This window comes from Pelobates fuscus, chromosome 9, assembly GCF_036172605.1.
Source record: "Pelobates fuscus isolate aPelFus1 chromosome 9, aPelFus1.pri, whole genome shotgun sequence".
NCBI lineage: Eukaryota > Metazoa > Chordata > Amphibia > Anura > Pelobatidae > Pelobates > Pelobates fuscus.
Genome location: NC_086325.1, coordinates 38,267,552 through 38,283,585, shown reverse-complemented (window position 1 = coordinate 38,283,585; position 16,034 = coordinate 38,267,552). Strand labels below are relative to the sequence as shown.

Below are 16,034 nucleotides of genomic sequence, written 5' to 3'. Positions count from 1 at the left end.
CCCGTACGCCTGAGCAAATAAGACTGTTTTTAAGCTCCGGCGGAACTTCAGTAGATCATTCTCAAGTCTTAATGTCAGGGGCAGGGAGTTCCAAAGTTGCGCTCCCTGAACATCACTCGTCCTCCCTCCGCACTTTTTCTTTTTGAAATTTGGAATCTTCAATAAGTCCAAATCAGCCGATCTCAAGGATCGACTGGGAGCATAGCGTGTGAATTTATCCTTCAGATAGTCTGGTCCCATGCCATGGATAGCCTTGTATACCAAACAACCAGTTTTAAACAGAACCCGTTCACGAACGGGCAGCCAGTGCAAGGCTCTTAATGATGGAGTGATATGGTCATTGCGGGCCACACCCGTAAGTAGCCTTGCAGCTGCGTTCTGTATCAACTGGAGCTTGTGTATGATGTTCTGGGGCAGTCCAAGGTACAGAGCATTGCAGTAGTCCAATCGACTACCGATGATGGCGTTGACCACCGAGATTTGATCGGAGGGGGCAATGAATCTAAAAGTAGACCTCAGAAGTTTCAGGTGGTAGTGGCAAGAACTTACCACCTGATTAATCTGGGGCTTCAGTGTCAACCTGGAGTCGAGGATGACTCCCAGATCTCTGACCTTGGCGGCAGGACTCAGAGATGGAGAAAACGAGTCCGGCCATGAGGGAAAGATACTATTCACCTCCTGGTTACTGAAGATGATACATTCAGTTTTGGAGCCATTGAGTTTTAGATAATTGGCTCCCATCCATGACTGGATATCCTGTAGGCAGGAGGAAAGATTGATTTGATCCTCCTTTTTCTTGGCCAGGCGAAAGTACAACTGGGTATCGTCGGCATAGATATGATAGGGAAGCATGTGGCGGCGGATGATATGGGTCAGTGGCCTCATATAGATGTTAAACAGGATTGGAGATAAAGCCGAACCCTGGGGGACTCCACACGTCAGGGCGATGTTAGAGGAGTAAAATGTTCCCAATTTTACCCTTTGAACCCTGTCGTGGAGAAATGAGGTCACCCAAGCCAGGGCCCTGTCATCCACACCAGTCACAGTGAGTAGCCTCTCTATCAATCTATCATGGTCGATGGTGTCAAAGGCCGCCGATAAATCCAGGAGTACCAGGGCAATTTCCTCCCCTCTGTCCAAGGCCCACAGGAGATCGTCGTGGACTTTAACCAGGGCAGTCTCTGTCCCTCTACCAGGTCGAAATCCCGATTGGAAGTCATCCAGAATGTGATTAGACTCCAGGTGAGGCTGAATTTGCCAAACCGCCGCTCTCTCGATGATCTTGGCCAAAAAAGGCAAGGTTGAAATAGGTCGATTGTTGCTCAACTCGGAGCGTGGCACAGTTGGTTTCTTCAGCAGTGGGATAACCACAGCCTGCTTCAGAATGCCAGGAACAACTCCGGAGGCAAATGACATACTAACAATGTCTGCAATATAGGGGGCCAAAACATCAGCGGCATCCTTCACCAGCTGTGCAGTGCAGGGATCAAGCGATGAGGACGATGCCCTGAGAGACTTGAGGATGATCAAAATCTCAGGCGTACTAACGGGTTTAAAATTCGAGAACATCGAGCCATCATAGGGTGTAAAAGTTTCTGTATCAGGTTCCACCACTATGTTGCTCCTAATTAGGTCAATTTTTTGTTTAAAAAAGTGAGAGAGGGATTCGCAAAACTTTTGAGATGTTTCTTCTTGGGGAAGCGAACAGTTAGGATTTGCTAGGAGGTTTGTTGTGCGAAAAAGCTCTGCCGCTGAGTTCTTCGCTTTTGTAATCTTATCTGTAAAATATTGTTTTTTCGTATTTTTAATACTAGATTTATATAATTTTAAGGATTTTAAATATTCCAATTTGAGGTCGGCATTATAATCTTTTCTCCACCGTTTTTCAGCTGCTCGACATCGCCATTTCATCTCCCTGGTCACCTGATTAAACCAGGGAGGGTTTTTATCTACTTGTCTTACTAGACAAGTTTTTTTCATGGGGGCTAAAAGTTCTATTGATTCTACAATCACTGAATTAAACAGTAAGATTTTCTCTTCTACTGTGTGGGAAGCATGAAATTTAATGGAGTCCATTTTGCTGGAAAAAGTTGTACTAAGAAGAGGTCCGGTGACTTTGGAAATATCTCGAGACCAAGAGCAGATATTATTTCTTTTTGGGATGTGGGGGATTTTCTTCATTTCAACACCTACTGCCTCAAACTTGATCAGATTATGATCACTCCAAGCCGTGGGTTGAGGAGTAGTAGTCGAAGAAATCAACCCATTGTGGAAAATCCAGTCTAGCGTGTGTCCGGCTCTATGTGTGGGGCCGGACACTGCTTGGTTATACCCTATGGTTTTTGCGTAAAGTATTAAACTCTGGGCATGAGAGTCCGTAGGAGAATCAGCCCATAAGTTAAAGTCTCCCAAAATAATGGAGGAGGCAAACTTAAGACTAATAGTAGTTAGCAGTTCAGATATCTCCTCCATAATGACGGGGGTACTAGTATTAGGCGGGTGATAAATGAGAGCTAGCCCTGCCGTCTCCCTCTCAGTGCGCTGCCATAGGAGGGAGAGATATTCAAATGTGGTAAAGGATGTCACCTCCATCTCATTTTCCCTGATTTTAAGATGTTCTTTAAAAATAATCGCAATCCCCCCGCCTCTTCTTGTTGCCCGATTGCACATAAGTATGTGATATCCAAGGGGGGCCAATTCATCAAGACGAGGTGGGGCTGAGGGGGAAAACCATGTTTCCGTTAAAAATAGAAAATCAAGATTGTTATCTTTAATTATGATGTTGATGGCCTCAGCGTTCTTAATTGCTGAGCGGGCATTCAATAGTGCACCCTTAAAAGACGGGCCATGATTGCTCTTTGGAGTATTATTAGTCTCGCTAAGGTTGCTGGCCAAATTAAGAATAATTTGGGAGCTTCCATAGTAAGATAATATTTTATTTTTCTTTAATTTGAGGGCAGTGCGAATACTTATTGGGCCATGAGTATTTAAAGCCTTTAAATAAGAAGCAGAATAATTCAGGTTACTCATGATGCTACAAGGTTTCAACAGCTGAGGCACAATCAATTATATATAACAATAACAGATAACGACAAGTTTTACCAATTGTCAGAGATATATGATCTTAACATTTAGCATAAAAATGATCGATAGCGATAAAGAATGCGCAGAGTAACACTTACAGTTTGGAGACTGGATGAAGTTTCAAGAATAACAGCGTTAAAAGAAATGAATAGGTAAACAATAGGGGGGAGGATTAATAAAGATGGGGGGGAGGATTAATAAAAACAAAGTGAGAGATAGATAAGTTGTTGTTGGTCCGCCCGTCCGGGGCACGGACGGGCACAGACGGGCTTCCCTCTGGCGCGCCTCCAGTGCGCCGCCGGAGCGCCGCCTGCGCCCGCTGCGCTCCGCGCAGCACGCGGCAGCAAATAAGGGGATGCCAAGCCCCTCCTCCTGGTAACAGGGTAGGCTCCGCCCACAGTGGTGCTGTCAAATCAAGATGGCCGCCAAAGTGGTGAAATAGGTGGCTTGTGAAGATGAAGGCAGTGATGCCCACGGTCTTCCCCGCCTGGGCAAAGTGCAGTTCAAAGTGCAAGGTGATAAAAGTGCTGGGGTGCAGTGGTCACGGCCACGTTTGTAGAGCTGGAGCTTTTGTTCACGCGCAGCGCGCGGCGGCAAATAAGGGGATGCCAAGCCCCTCCTCCTGGTAACAGGGTAGGCTCCGCCCACAGTGGTGCTGTCAAATCAAGATGGCCGCCAAAGTGGTGAAATAGGTGGCTTGTGAAGATGAAGGCAGTGATGCCCGCGGTCTTCCCCGCCTGGGCAAAGTGCAGTTCAAAGTGCAAGGTGATAAAAGTGCTGGGGTGCAGTGGTCACGGCCACGTTTGTAGAGCTGGAGCTTTTGTTCACGCGCAGCGCGCGGCGGCAAATAATGGGATGCCAAGCCCCTCCTCCTGGTAACAGGGTAGGCTCCGCCCACAGTGGTGCTGTCAAATCAAGATGGCCGCCAAAGTGGTGAAATAGGTGGCTTGTGAAGATGAAGGCAGTGATGCCCGCGGTCTTCCCCGCCTGGGCAAAGTGCAGTTCAAAGTGCAAGGTGATAAAAGTGCTGGGGTGCAGTGGTCACGGCCACGTTTGTAGAGCTGGAGCTTTTGTTCACGCGCAGCGCGCGGCGGCAAATAAGGGGATGCCAAGCCCCTCCTCCTGGTAACAGTGTAGGCTCCGCCCACAGTGGTGCTGTCAAATCAAGATGGCCGCCAAAGTGGTGAAATAGGTGGCTTGTGAAGATGAAAGCAGTGATGCCCGCGGTCTTCCCCGCCTGGGCAAAGTGCAGTTCAAAGTGCAAGGTGATAAAAGTGCTGGGGTGCAGTGGTCACGGCCACGTTTGTAGAGCTGGAGGGTTAAACCCTGCAATGTAAACCTTACTCGACCTGCAGAATGGCAATATTTTCACTTACAGGGTTAAAATGAGGGGGGCATGGCCCTAAACCATAAACATAAAAATCAAGTTTATATTTTTCAGTAGAGCATGAAAATCTAGCAATACTTTATAGCAGTTTTGTTTTTTTGTTTTTTAAGAGAAAAAAACATAAAAGAAGACAAAGACATTGCCAATAAATTTGATACAGAACAATTGCAAAATATAAGAGGATCATTTGTCATGGGTGAACATAGTCAATATAATGAGTTCAAGAATTACAGAGAAAGGAGCGTGGACAGACAAACAGTAGTCTACATTCTAACTGACCTTGAAAGTCAAAAAGATAAAAAAGAAAGAAAAAAAGAAAGAAAGAAAGAAAGAAAGAAAGAATGGAAAAACAGGAAACGAGTGAAGAAGGGATCAGAGAAGCAGTGACATTTAAGGACCAGGCTTTAGTTGACCAATGAGATGATCAGATCATAGCCTTAATGTTATCTTTTTACATTTTTTATTAGTTTTAAGATTAACAGTGGTCAGAATGGAAGGTGCTTAGTGTAATCAGCTCTCCACAAGAGCTACATTATAGCAGTTTTTTTTAAATCGTCCATAGCTCGCTTTTTAGTGAATAAAAAACTAATGTGAGAATTCAGAGTGAATCAAAGTGAAGTTTACATTTAGAGGCAGAATAGCTGAACTGAAAGTATAGCTGCCAATAAATGTTACAGATTCAGAAATTTTGGCCTTGAGTTTAAATTCACCTTGAATTCACCTTGAATTCTCACTTTAGTAAATAAACCCTTATGCCGAGCGAGGAACACTTTGAGTCAGTAATTAGTGTTTGTCAGGAACTGAAACCACTGTGTTAACACAATGACATTAGGTGTAGTATTTACTTACTTTGGAGGTTATATAATGAAAGACTCTTGTTACACGTATGACTACACAAGGTTCAGAAACAGCGCAGACTTTATAGACTGCAGCTCAGCAACTCCGGAAACAGAACTGTAATCTGCATTTTGAATGTACCTCAGTTCATATCCATATTTATTTCTGTAATATCTGTCCCTGTGAGAAGTTAGTCTGTGTCATTAACATGTACAATGAAATTACTTTTACATTCAAATCATTAAAATTAAAGTATGGAGCTATATCGTTTAGTTGTTTGAAATTCTTTAAAAAAAATGATATATATAGTATACGTGTAGGTACATGTATTGGTGCTTGTGTGTGGATGTGTGCATGTGTAGGTGTGCATGTACATATATTTGGGCATTTGGTTGTATTTATATGTATAGCGGATGTACTTGTGTATAGTGTTCTTGTGTATACTTGTAAATATGCACTACTACTGTATATGTACATGTGTGTGAATGTGTGCGTGTGTCTTTGTATGCTGGATATAGGCCTTCATGCATATCCTGTAACTCTTGGATGGAAATTTAGGCATTGTTTATATTAATACTCCCCCCTTCTAGCACCATTTTCAGCACTGTTTGCTTGTTTTTTTTTCTCTCTCTCTCCCCCTCACTCTGTGATCTTCGCATAAGATATTTACCACCCTCTGCAAGAATGGTGTCTATGTTCTATCAAACCTGTGTCTTATCTGTACTCATTTCGCTTTAACCTCTGTATCACAACTCAACTTTGAATTCTATGTGTCGTCTTGCTCAGAAATGCTTCAGACTTGAGAAAGGGAGGTTCTCCCGAAAGCTTGTCACTAAAAAAATATGTTAGTCCAATAAAAAAGATGTTACAACATTGTATCTGTTTTTTACATATATAAATTATAAAATCTTGTTAGCTAAAGAGACAGATTGCAAGAGAAACAGAACTCGTATAACTTGTCCATCTTTGGCCCCTGATCAGGTCTCATGCTAGTTTTTAACTCACTTGTTATTCTACAGATAAAATCTACACCATTTTCATATTAAAGTGATCCCACTCAAAAGGGCAATCCATAGCCCATGCACCTTTCTATACACTATATGCTTTAGTCTAATACTATACTAGATTAAAACACAAATAGAATCATTTCAAAATGGATGTCTGTATTTAACAGCAAACATAAGGAACTGCACTCAATCCCATCAATCTGAGCCAGGGTGCAACTAAACCAGGACCAAGCACCAGGTTCCAGTGGAAATTGTATAATATACAAGAAATGGTTCAGGCCCTCCAAGGTTCAGAATGGCAAATTTATTTGAGCCCAAAGCAACGTTTTGACCTTACAGTCTTTGTATTTAACAGAAGACATCATGTTTCCATTAGTTTGTATTCTTCTGACCACTACAATTACAGAATCTGTTATCTGGTTGTTAATTCTGGAACAATAGTTAATTTTAAGTACCCAAATTAGATTTAATTGTTTATTTTTTTATTTCCAAATTTTGCGATTACGATGAATTTTTGAGGGTATCCACTTCCTTTCCTTATGTTCCCTTGAATGAGATTTAGTGCTCTTTAGGCACAGTCTGATTTTCTAAAAAAGGAACGGAAATGAGAAGAATGGTACCTCAATCTGGGTTGTTGTTCTATCATACTGTTAATGGTGGACTTTTCAAATGGTACATGTACGAATGGTGGTCAGTCTTATATGAACCAGCTTGAAATCAATGCTAATAAATACTTTTATAACCTTTAGCTCTTACTATTTATTTTTTTCAGGGGATACCTGGCAGCAGAAAGTGGTGAATATTCGTGATCAAATGAAAAACCATGCCCAGAAGCCCACTGCTGTGCTACTCTCTGCCTTAGAAGAAACTGCATGTGAGTAGAACAAATTTATCACCATAGAGTTACATGCTCAAGTTACAGTGGAGCTGACAAGCTTAACCTAGGAGAAACAAGACATAGTTACTAAACATGGAGATTTGTTTCTTTTTGAACTGCAGTTCGTCTGAATTTGGACTGATCGGTTAATTGTCTAAATTTCCAAACTCAGAGCCCAAATCACGAACCAAGCTAAAAGAGCAAAGGACAAGGATAATTTGTGATACAGAATTCAACTGGTGGCTCCAAAAAAAAAGAGATGATTGAAGGGGACAAAGCATGGGGGCAACCACTAAATCCTGATTTTATTCACAGAGCAAGAAAATAAAAAATGATATATATTTATATAATTATGTGGCATTATAATATATTTACTAAAGTGAAAATACAGCATAATTTACTAATCATGTATCGCTAACTAATCAACGCACTAAAATGACTTACTGTTTCTGTTTCTTAGGGCTTTTTAATCTCCGTGCGCAAGACATTCCTTTTAACCCATATTTTTACTCATATGCATTGCTGGCTGAAGATTCCATCAGGTTTGCAAGCCCACTCTACTTAAACTGCTGTGTGTAGTGAATGCTTTATTTAACAACAATCCAACAAATTGTCACTGCAAATGTAGACTTCTTGCACAAGTGCATCTAAATAGTAAAGTGTTAGAAAATAGTTACCCATTGGAAAGCTGCGTCACCAATCATAGTTACTCATAAAGTACCATGCTACGTATTAAGCCTGGATCTAAGATACAATGTCTGGACCAATCCAAACTCTATTTATGGTCAGATTTATTTTGTATGTATATATAGGACTAAGGCCAGCCAGTCCAAAATATCTGAAGTGTACCTTTTATGTACCAAGGATGACTATTTACTAATGGATTACAATAAGTAACCATCTACATGTATTTCTTAAATTAGAGGGACAAAGGTTTAAAAATAATATCAGGAAGTATTACTTTACTGAGAAGGTAGTGGATGCATGGAATAGCCTTCCAGCAGAAGTGGTAGAGGTTAACACAGTAAAGGAGTTTAAGCATCCGTGGGATAGGCATAAGGCTATCCTAACTATAAGATAAGGCCAGGGACTAAATAAAGTATTTAGAAAATTGGGCAGACTAGATGGGCCGAATGGTTCTTATCTGCCGTCACATTCTATGTTTCTATGTTTCTATGTTAATGTTAGTCAAGGTTAGTAACTTAACAGGTAAGAAGGTGATTAAAGTATTTGGGATGGGACTTTCAGTGATGTGTAAAGACATATGTACATCTGCAAGGTCGCAAGCATATGCCTGAATTCATCTAAATTACTAGGCTACAAAGTCCAAGCATTGTACAGAATAATGCTAAAAAATGCTAGAGTTCAAAGTCTAATTCTTTTAATTTTTCATTGTAAGCTACGTGTTATATATTACCTTTGCCATTGCAAAATATTCAGCAAAATAAGTTAAAAGGTTTTCAGTGAGTTTGATTAGGTTTATTAATTAGAAAAAAAAAAAAAAAAAACACAATTTTATTTGTGGGGAGTAAACACAACAGGTTATCCATAGCAAAGACCTATTTTCTCCCTTGGAATTGACCAAGACAGAAGCGATAGAGGATGCATAGTCAGAGCCAGAAAATAAGAATTCACACGTTTCATTACCTTTAAAACATTAAAGGCAATAAAGTTCTCAACATATTGTCCTGTAGGTCTGTGAACATGAACCGTTAATGCTATGTATGTTTGTGTAACTATATGACTGTGAAAGAATATAAAGAAAGAGTAAAGTGTTCCATGAATGATGACCCTGTCTATTTCCAAGTTGTTTATTCCATTTAGAATACTGACGAGCAGACACACACTATTTCTGTTCTAATGTTTTCCTCTTTTATTTTCCCCCAATAGTTTGTTTGTAAATAACATGTCACGCATCACTCCTGAACTTTCAACTTACCTGAACACCAATTGCCCACAGTCAACATGCGTCAAAGTGCTTGACTACAATCAAGTTCGGGAGAGTGTAACTGACTATGTGAAAGGAAATGTGATAGTATGGATTGGAACCAAATACACCAATTATGGACTGTACGAAATAATACCAAAGGTACTATTTTTAATAATTTATACTTTATACCATAAATGTCCTGAAACTTGTATCTAAATGAAAGCGATTACAAATCGGTGTCTTTATTTCATAACCAAGAATTTTCATTTTGCTTGATCCATGTAGATTTATCCGCATACCATAAGTGTTCATGAGTCCAACCTATATAATTCTTGTTATGTTGCCTGGTTGAGATCAATGTCCTGTCTGCCAGCAGTTAAAGGTGTACACAGTGATTTCTTATAAAAGAAAGGGTGCATAAAATATATGGTAGACTGGGTTTAGGATTATTTAGTTTAATATAGTATGACTTTTATACGATTATGGTTGCTGTGATTAGTGGAATGATCAAGAAGAAGCCTGTTTATAGATATAGATTTTTGAAAAAGAGTTTGAAGATAATGAGCGATAGAGTCAGGCATTGCATGTTAATCCTATATGTTAAGGGCAGCTTTGGAAAATTGGGTTATACTTAGTAAGATGGTTGTGATGTAAAATGGAAAATGTTTTTTGTAAATTAGGATAAGGAATTTCATTTTTATTCTTTATTTGTTTTTTTTTTTTGTATGGATGATACAAAGTGAAGGGTTTTGCAGATCCGTGGATGGTTGATGAGCAATGAAGATGAGTCAAGAAAGGAAACATTTTGTGTAGCTTGGAACTGAGTCAAATGGTTGCCAGGATGACAGATAAGGAAGAGGTGTAAATAGCCAATATTCTCCTTCAGTGAATGAATACATTAAAAGTGTTTATTTTAGTAAGAAATGTCTATGTGTGCAATATTTTTGAGATGGAGGCAGCAAGACCAGGTGCGGGGATTGAACATTAGGAATATACGAGAAGACAGTCGAATAAAGCACAACTGTTGGAGATTTAGTAATGCAGAGTAGAAAGAAAAATTATTTTCACATTGACAGACAATGTATAAAATATCTACCAGTAGCACTGGTTTAATTCATTGTATCTGTGCTTGTTTCTAGGAAAAGCTCCTGGCTGAAGAATACTCACCTGCTATGATAACGAAGGCTGTAAAAAACAAGAAAGAGCAAGAATTACTGAAAAACTGCCATGTGCGTGGAAATATTTTATAATGTTCTTTTCACCTGCAATCAGTCTGTTGATGATTATAGTGAATGTCAGCTTGGTATAAAATAAATCAGCACCTCACTCTTTCGTAGCCGTCGACATGAATAAAACTAACCTTCACAAATGAGAATAAAGGAGGGATATTGTGAACAAATACACAATCCCTGAATTGTATGTATGCACATACATAACACTATGCAACAGGTAACACTAATTTATTTTGTAGATCCGAGACGCGGTTGCAGTAATTCAGTTCATGATCTGGCTAGAGAAGACAGTACCTTCAGGGACAGTAAATGAAAACAATGCAGGAGACTATGTAGATTCACTTCGAGCGTGAGTGCACTTTTTTCATAACTTAATTTGCCTACTTAAACTTATCATCATTCTGAATCAAAACTATAGCATGAATTGAATTCTGCCTTGGAGGAACACTCCAAACACCTAAATAATTATAGCTTGCTGAAGTGTTTTGTCTGAAGGTGAGTCCTCTTTTTCATTTCACGAACAGTGCAGATTTTGACAGAAATGGGTAGCTTTATGGATTAACCTTATACCCCATGGTGGTCAATCAGACAACCAGCCTGTTACTTCCTGATTGTTTAGCTCAGTGCAACTAAACTCAAGAGGAAGAAATTGGCCAAATGACCTGCCTTGCAAAGACTTCTCATGGAACTGCATTGGCAAGTCTATAACTTGATGTTTCCTTTATTCCACATGCTTACTGGCATCAAATGCATACTATTATTTAGATTTCGATTCCTGGAATTCTGCTTAACATTGTATCACATTCCTGAAATAAATGTTATTGTATTTACATTTTTGACAAATCTATTCTAATATAAAGTGTTTTAGATGACAAACCTTAACATCCTTCACCATGTGACAAGATGTTTTTCTACATTTTGGGGGGGGGGGGGAGTGAAGTGCTGTAGCCCCCTAAACCCTGAAGAAAAAACTGTTCTGTTTTCCCCAAGGTTTATGTATTACATGGATTAAATTGTATTCTGAACCAATATCAAATACATATTTTTACTAATTCCAGGAAGCAGGCCCACTTCAAAGGTCCAAGTTTTGGAACTATATCTGCCAGCGGCTTGAATGCAGCTTTACCCCACTATAGGTAAGACGTGAGAGAATGAGGGTGAAGGGGGGCTTAATGTAATGTCTGCCAAATCTAAAGGTCTAAGTAGTGTATGTTCATGTGGATGACTGGGTGTAAGGGATGTTTCCATTATCCAGAATGCATTGTAATGCCTAAACATTGTACTTACATGGATATAAGATGACATCCATATGTCAATAGTATGTGACAACATTTACATATTTAATTGCAACAAAGATCCAGCATTTTACATATTTAGATACATCATTTAGAAATGTATTGTAACAGCATTGAATCATTTGAAAAACTTATTAAATCAAGGCCAAGGAAGGCAAACAAAAATACATTGGAACTTCGATCTGATTGGCTGCAATGAATGGAGTATGGCTGCTACAGTATACATTTTTATTATGGGTAGTTGCCTAGCTACCTAATTTCCGCTGAATATTATGGAGGAATGCAAACCATTAGGTACCAGTACAATAACAGGTATAACATGTGATGACAGCTTATGTATGTATGATGAGAACTGTTGAAATAGTGTCAATAGTGTCAATAGTGTCAATAGTGTCAATAGTGCATCAATCATTTTTTTTTTTTTTTTTATAGAGCATCTAATGAATCCTACCGTGGACTCACTGTAAATGAAATCTACCTGGTTGATTCTGGTGGTCAGTATTTGTGAGTATTTGGTAATTATTTATTTTCTTTCATAACACTATCTGTATTCATTATTATGTCTCCTCAAATAATCTTTGACTAATTTATAGATTCATTCAAAACCTAAACTAACAAAGATTTAATTTTGTGCATTTACCAAAATATTTACTGTTTGTATCATTAGCATTGGGTTACATAGCCTTCCTCAAATCTGTTTTTTGCTGTTGATCCAAAAGAAGGCCAGCAAACTAGGAAAAAAATGCCTTCTTGAACCCAGAATGGCAGTCAGATTTATCCCTTGATCAAGAAGCTATTACCCTACAATTGAATAATGATAACTTTGAATATTATGTTTTTGCAAATATGCATCTAGTTGGTGTTTAAACATCTGTACAGACTCTGATAAAACCACTTCTTCAGTCAGAGAATTCCACGTCCTTATTATTCTTACTGTAAAAAATTTCCTTTGCCTTAGACTAAATCTCCTTTCTTTCAGTCTACATGCGTGACCTTGTGTCCTATGTATAGTCCCGTTTGTGAATAGATTTCAAGACAGTGGTTTGTATTGGCCCCAGATATATTTTTATAATGTTATAATATGCCCTCTGAGGTGACATTTTTCTAAACTAAAGAGATTTAAATTTGTTAACCAGCGCTGAAATTATATTCCAATACAAAAATGAGAGCACTCACTGGATTCCAAAATTCCAAATCATGTTTAAATGGTGCAAAAATAAATAAATATATATATATATATATAAAACAAAATGTGGTCCAATCAATTGACATTTTCCCTCTTCGGTTCTTTTTCAAGATCAGTGTACAAAGAGGTCGAAACATCATTTGGGTGGATGTAAAACTTTTTTGTTGCACAAATAAATACACACTGGTAAAGTCCTGTGAGTTAACCACATTTTTTCGTTTTCTTAAATATTTAATGTGGTTTTGTACGCAGGCATATTAATTCTTGTAATTTTTTTTTCTTTTCTTTTTTTGTAATTCGTATGTGTACAAACAAGTTGGGCTAGGCCAGTGTGGAGACCAAAAGGTCAGATGGAGCCAAGAAAGGGTTAAAGCATTAGAGGTAAAATGAAGACTGTTGCGAAAAGTCACAAAGTTAGTCGACTGTTTATGAAAAGAGAGTTTATTCCAGTAAAATATAACAAGGAAGAATGATTGCAATCAGATCAGGAGGAGGTAATACATTGATATTCAGAATATTCTGATAATTCAAGCATTAGAAGGAACCTCACTGCATTTGAAATTCAGTTTTGCATTAACAATTTTCACATTAAATGTAATAACATTGACTAACTCGTTTCCAAATATTTTTCAGTGATGGGACAACTGATATAACAAGAACTGTCCATTGGGGAAAACCAAGTGATTTTGAAAAGGTTTTATTATTTCTTATGAAATACTGTGTGATTTATTAGATATCTTCTACCAATGCATTCATTTTGCTAACCTTCACCATGGAGTCTCAGAATTTAGGAACATTGTAGTCCAAAAATAAATGTAACACACATAGGCTATTTCAACATATGGTTATGACTTTTCAAAATGTGCAGTTCAATAATATAATTATTATATGTAAAAAAGAGAATGTAATAAAAATATAGTTAGTTCTACAAATAGATCAAATAAATTTAGGTGGATCTTACGGTACATGGTAAGAGACAGGGATGGGCATGGTTAAAGGAACTAATGTCTAATACCCTCTTAATATACATTGACTGGATGTTTTTTTTTTTTTTAAATCTTTTTAATCTATATCATTAATACTGTGTATACCAATATAATCAGGCTAGTTTTTTTGCACTTCTTTAAAAGAACCAAAGGTTAAACAAAAACAATGCAGTTATCCTATTATAAAATAAATATGAAAATATAAAAACAAATGAGCTATTATAAAGAAAATATAGAAAGTTTAGAATTAAGGGAATTTAGGCCCAGAATTTAGGCTACAATAGCCAAGCTATATTTTGCTACATTTGCAATTCCTTTGTCATTCCCCACCGCCCCTCCCCCCCCCCCACTTCTTCATTTAGTAAATAAGGACTTCCCCTCTCAGCATAAGTGACAACAACTTAAACTTAACAAAGGAGTTTGTATGTAACATTTAAGCCCCAGCAGTCTCACTGCTCAATTCTCTAATGTTTAGGTATTAAATCACATTGTTTATGCAGTCCTTGCCACACCTCTACTAGTTACAACTAACACAGCCTCCATGAAATAAAGGTTTAATTTGTACAGCACAATGTGTGTATATTAGAAGTTTTTATCTCCTGCTCTGTTAATAAAACTTTAATCACAGGTGGCATTTATATGCTATAGAATGCAAATAAAAGTGCAAAAGATAAGAAATCCTTAATTAAACACACTGTGCAATAAACAATGTTTAAAAATGTGATATCTCTTTACAGGAAGCATGTAGAGAGGCTGTGCAAATCACAGGCAGGGGAGGTGTGGCTAGGACTGCATAAACAAAGTGGCTTCATTCTAAAATGACAGTGAATTGAGCAGTGAGTCTGCATTAGCTATACACCAAAACTGTTTTATCAAGCTAAAGTTGGGTTGGTGCTTAGCATATCCCTTTAATAGTTTATTTTATTACATTGAGTACATGCTAATAGGACAGCTCCATTAGTGTGCTGCTTTTTGCATACTCCTCCTTGAATTTACAGTAAGATATTATACCTGATTGAAATGGGCTGAATTAAGTTGTATTGCCTTAAGTGTCAAATGTGAACGATATGTAATTAAAAAGTAAGTCCAGACTAACGTTTCCTAATATTTCATCATGTATCTCAATAGGAAGCATATACCAGAGTCCTGATAGGAAATCTTGAGTTAAGCATGCTTGTTTTTCCTTCAGATACATCTGGTAAGTAATGTATTTGTTTCACTATATATTCGTAGAGAAGAATGTTCTGACTGTTTACTAAAAATCTTACAAACAAATTTTCCCCTGGTATGTTCTTTTTTTGAGAACCACTGTAAAAAACATACGTAAAAGTAAATCTTCTACCAGTGATGTCTTAGGAACAGATAATGTTCTTTATTCGTGAATCAATAAGTTGCAATCAATTGACATTAACAAACCTGAGGCCACAAAATATAATACTGCTATAATATAACTGCTCACAATATAGTTTATACACTCTAAAAGAAGCAAAATGTCACAATTTTAAAGGACTAGAATTTTAGTTTGATGCAATTTTTGTTTTGAAAGCGGGGCAACAAAGAACATGTACTAGACATTGCACATGAAACCATATTTTTGGAAAAAAATACTTTTTTTTCTTAACAATTATTTGCACATGGGATTGAAATAACTGACCCATCTTACCTCCTCTCAATCAGTAAACAAGTTTGGTAAAACTTTATTACCTCATTTTAACCGTGAAGGAGGGGGAGGAATGGATCATAAATAAATGACATAATGAATATGTTCTGTGACCATGTGACATTTTCCATTTTCTCTTCTTTTTTCTATCAGGACGAGTAATAGAGTCTTTTGCCAGGCGAGCTTTGTGGGAAATCGGGCTTAATTATGGTCATGGTACCGGGCATGGAATAGGAAACTTCTTCTCTGTCCATGAATGTAAGTAAGAATTAGCTGTTTATTGCATTTTAATAGTGATGTCCCGAACGGTTCGCTGGCGAATAGTTCCTGGCGAACATCGCATGTTCGCGTTCGCCACGGACGGCGAACATATGCGATGTTCGGTCCGCCCCCTATTCGTCATCATTGAGTAAACTTTGACCCTGTACCTCACAGTCAGCAGACACATTCCAGCCAATCAGCAGCAGACCCTGCCTCCCAGACCCTCCCACCTCCTAGACAGCATACAATTTAGATTAATTCTGAAGCTGCATTCTTTTTTTTTTGTATAATT

At 38.1% G+C, this 16,034-nt stretch overlaps 1 protein-coding gene across 1 annotated transcript in view; it reads left to right on the top strand.

Annotated features, from left to right (window-relative positions):
- XPNPEP2 (X-prolyl aminopeptidase 2) overlaps positions 1–16,034 on the top strand; it is a 47,798-nt gene that overhangs the window by 19,180 nt on the left and 12,584 nt on the right. Inside the window, exons 8-17 of the mRNA XM_063431875.1 lie at positions 7,088–7,189; positions 7,653–7,734; positions 9,083–9,281; positions 10,262–10,351; positions 10,594–10,703; positions 11,413–11,490; positions 12,082–12,153; positions 13,469–13,529; positions 14,950–15,019; positions 15,635–15,739. Coding sequence (XP_063287945.1) covers positions 7,088–7,189; positions 7,653–7,734; positions 9,083–9,281; positions 10,262–10,351; positions 10,594–10,703; positions 11,413–11,490; positions 12,082–12,153; positions 13,469–13,529; positions 14,950–15,019; positions 15,635–15,739 — 969 coding nt within the window. The remainder of the gene's footprint in view (positions 1–7,087; positions 7,190–7,652; positions 7,735–9,082; positions 9,282–10,261; positions 10,352–10,593; positions 10,704–11,412; positions 11,491–12,081; positions 12,154–13,468; positions 13,530–14,949; positions 15,020–15,634; positions 15,740–16,034) is intronic.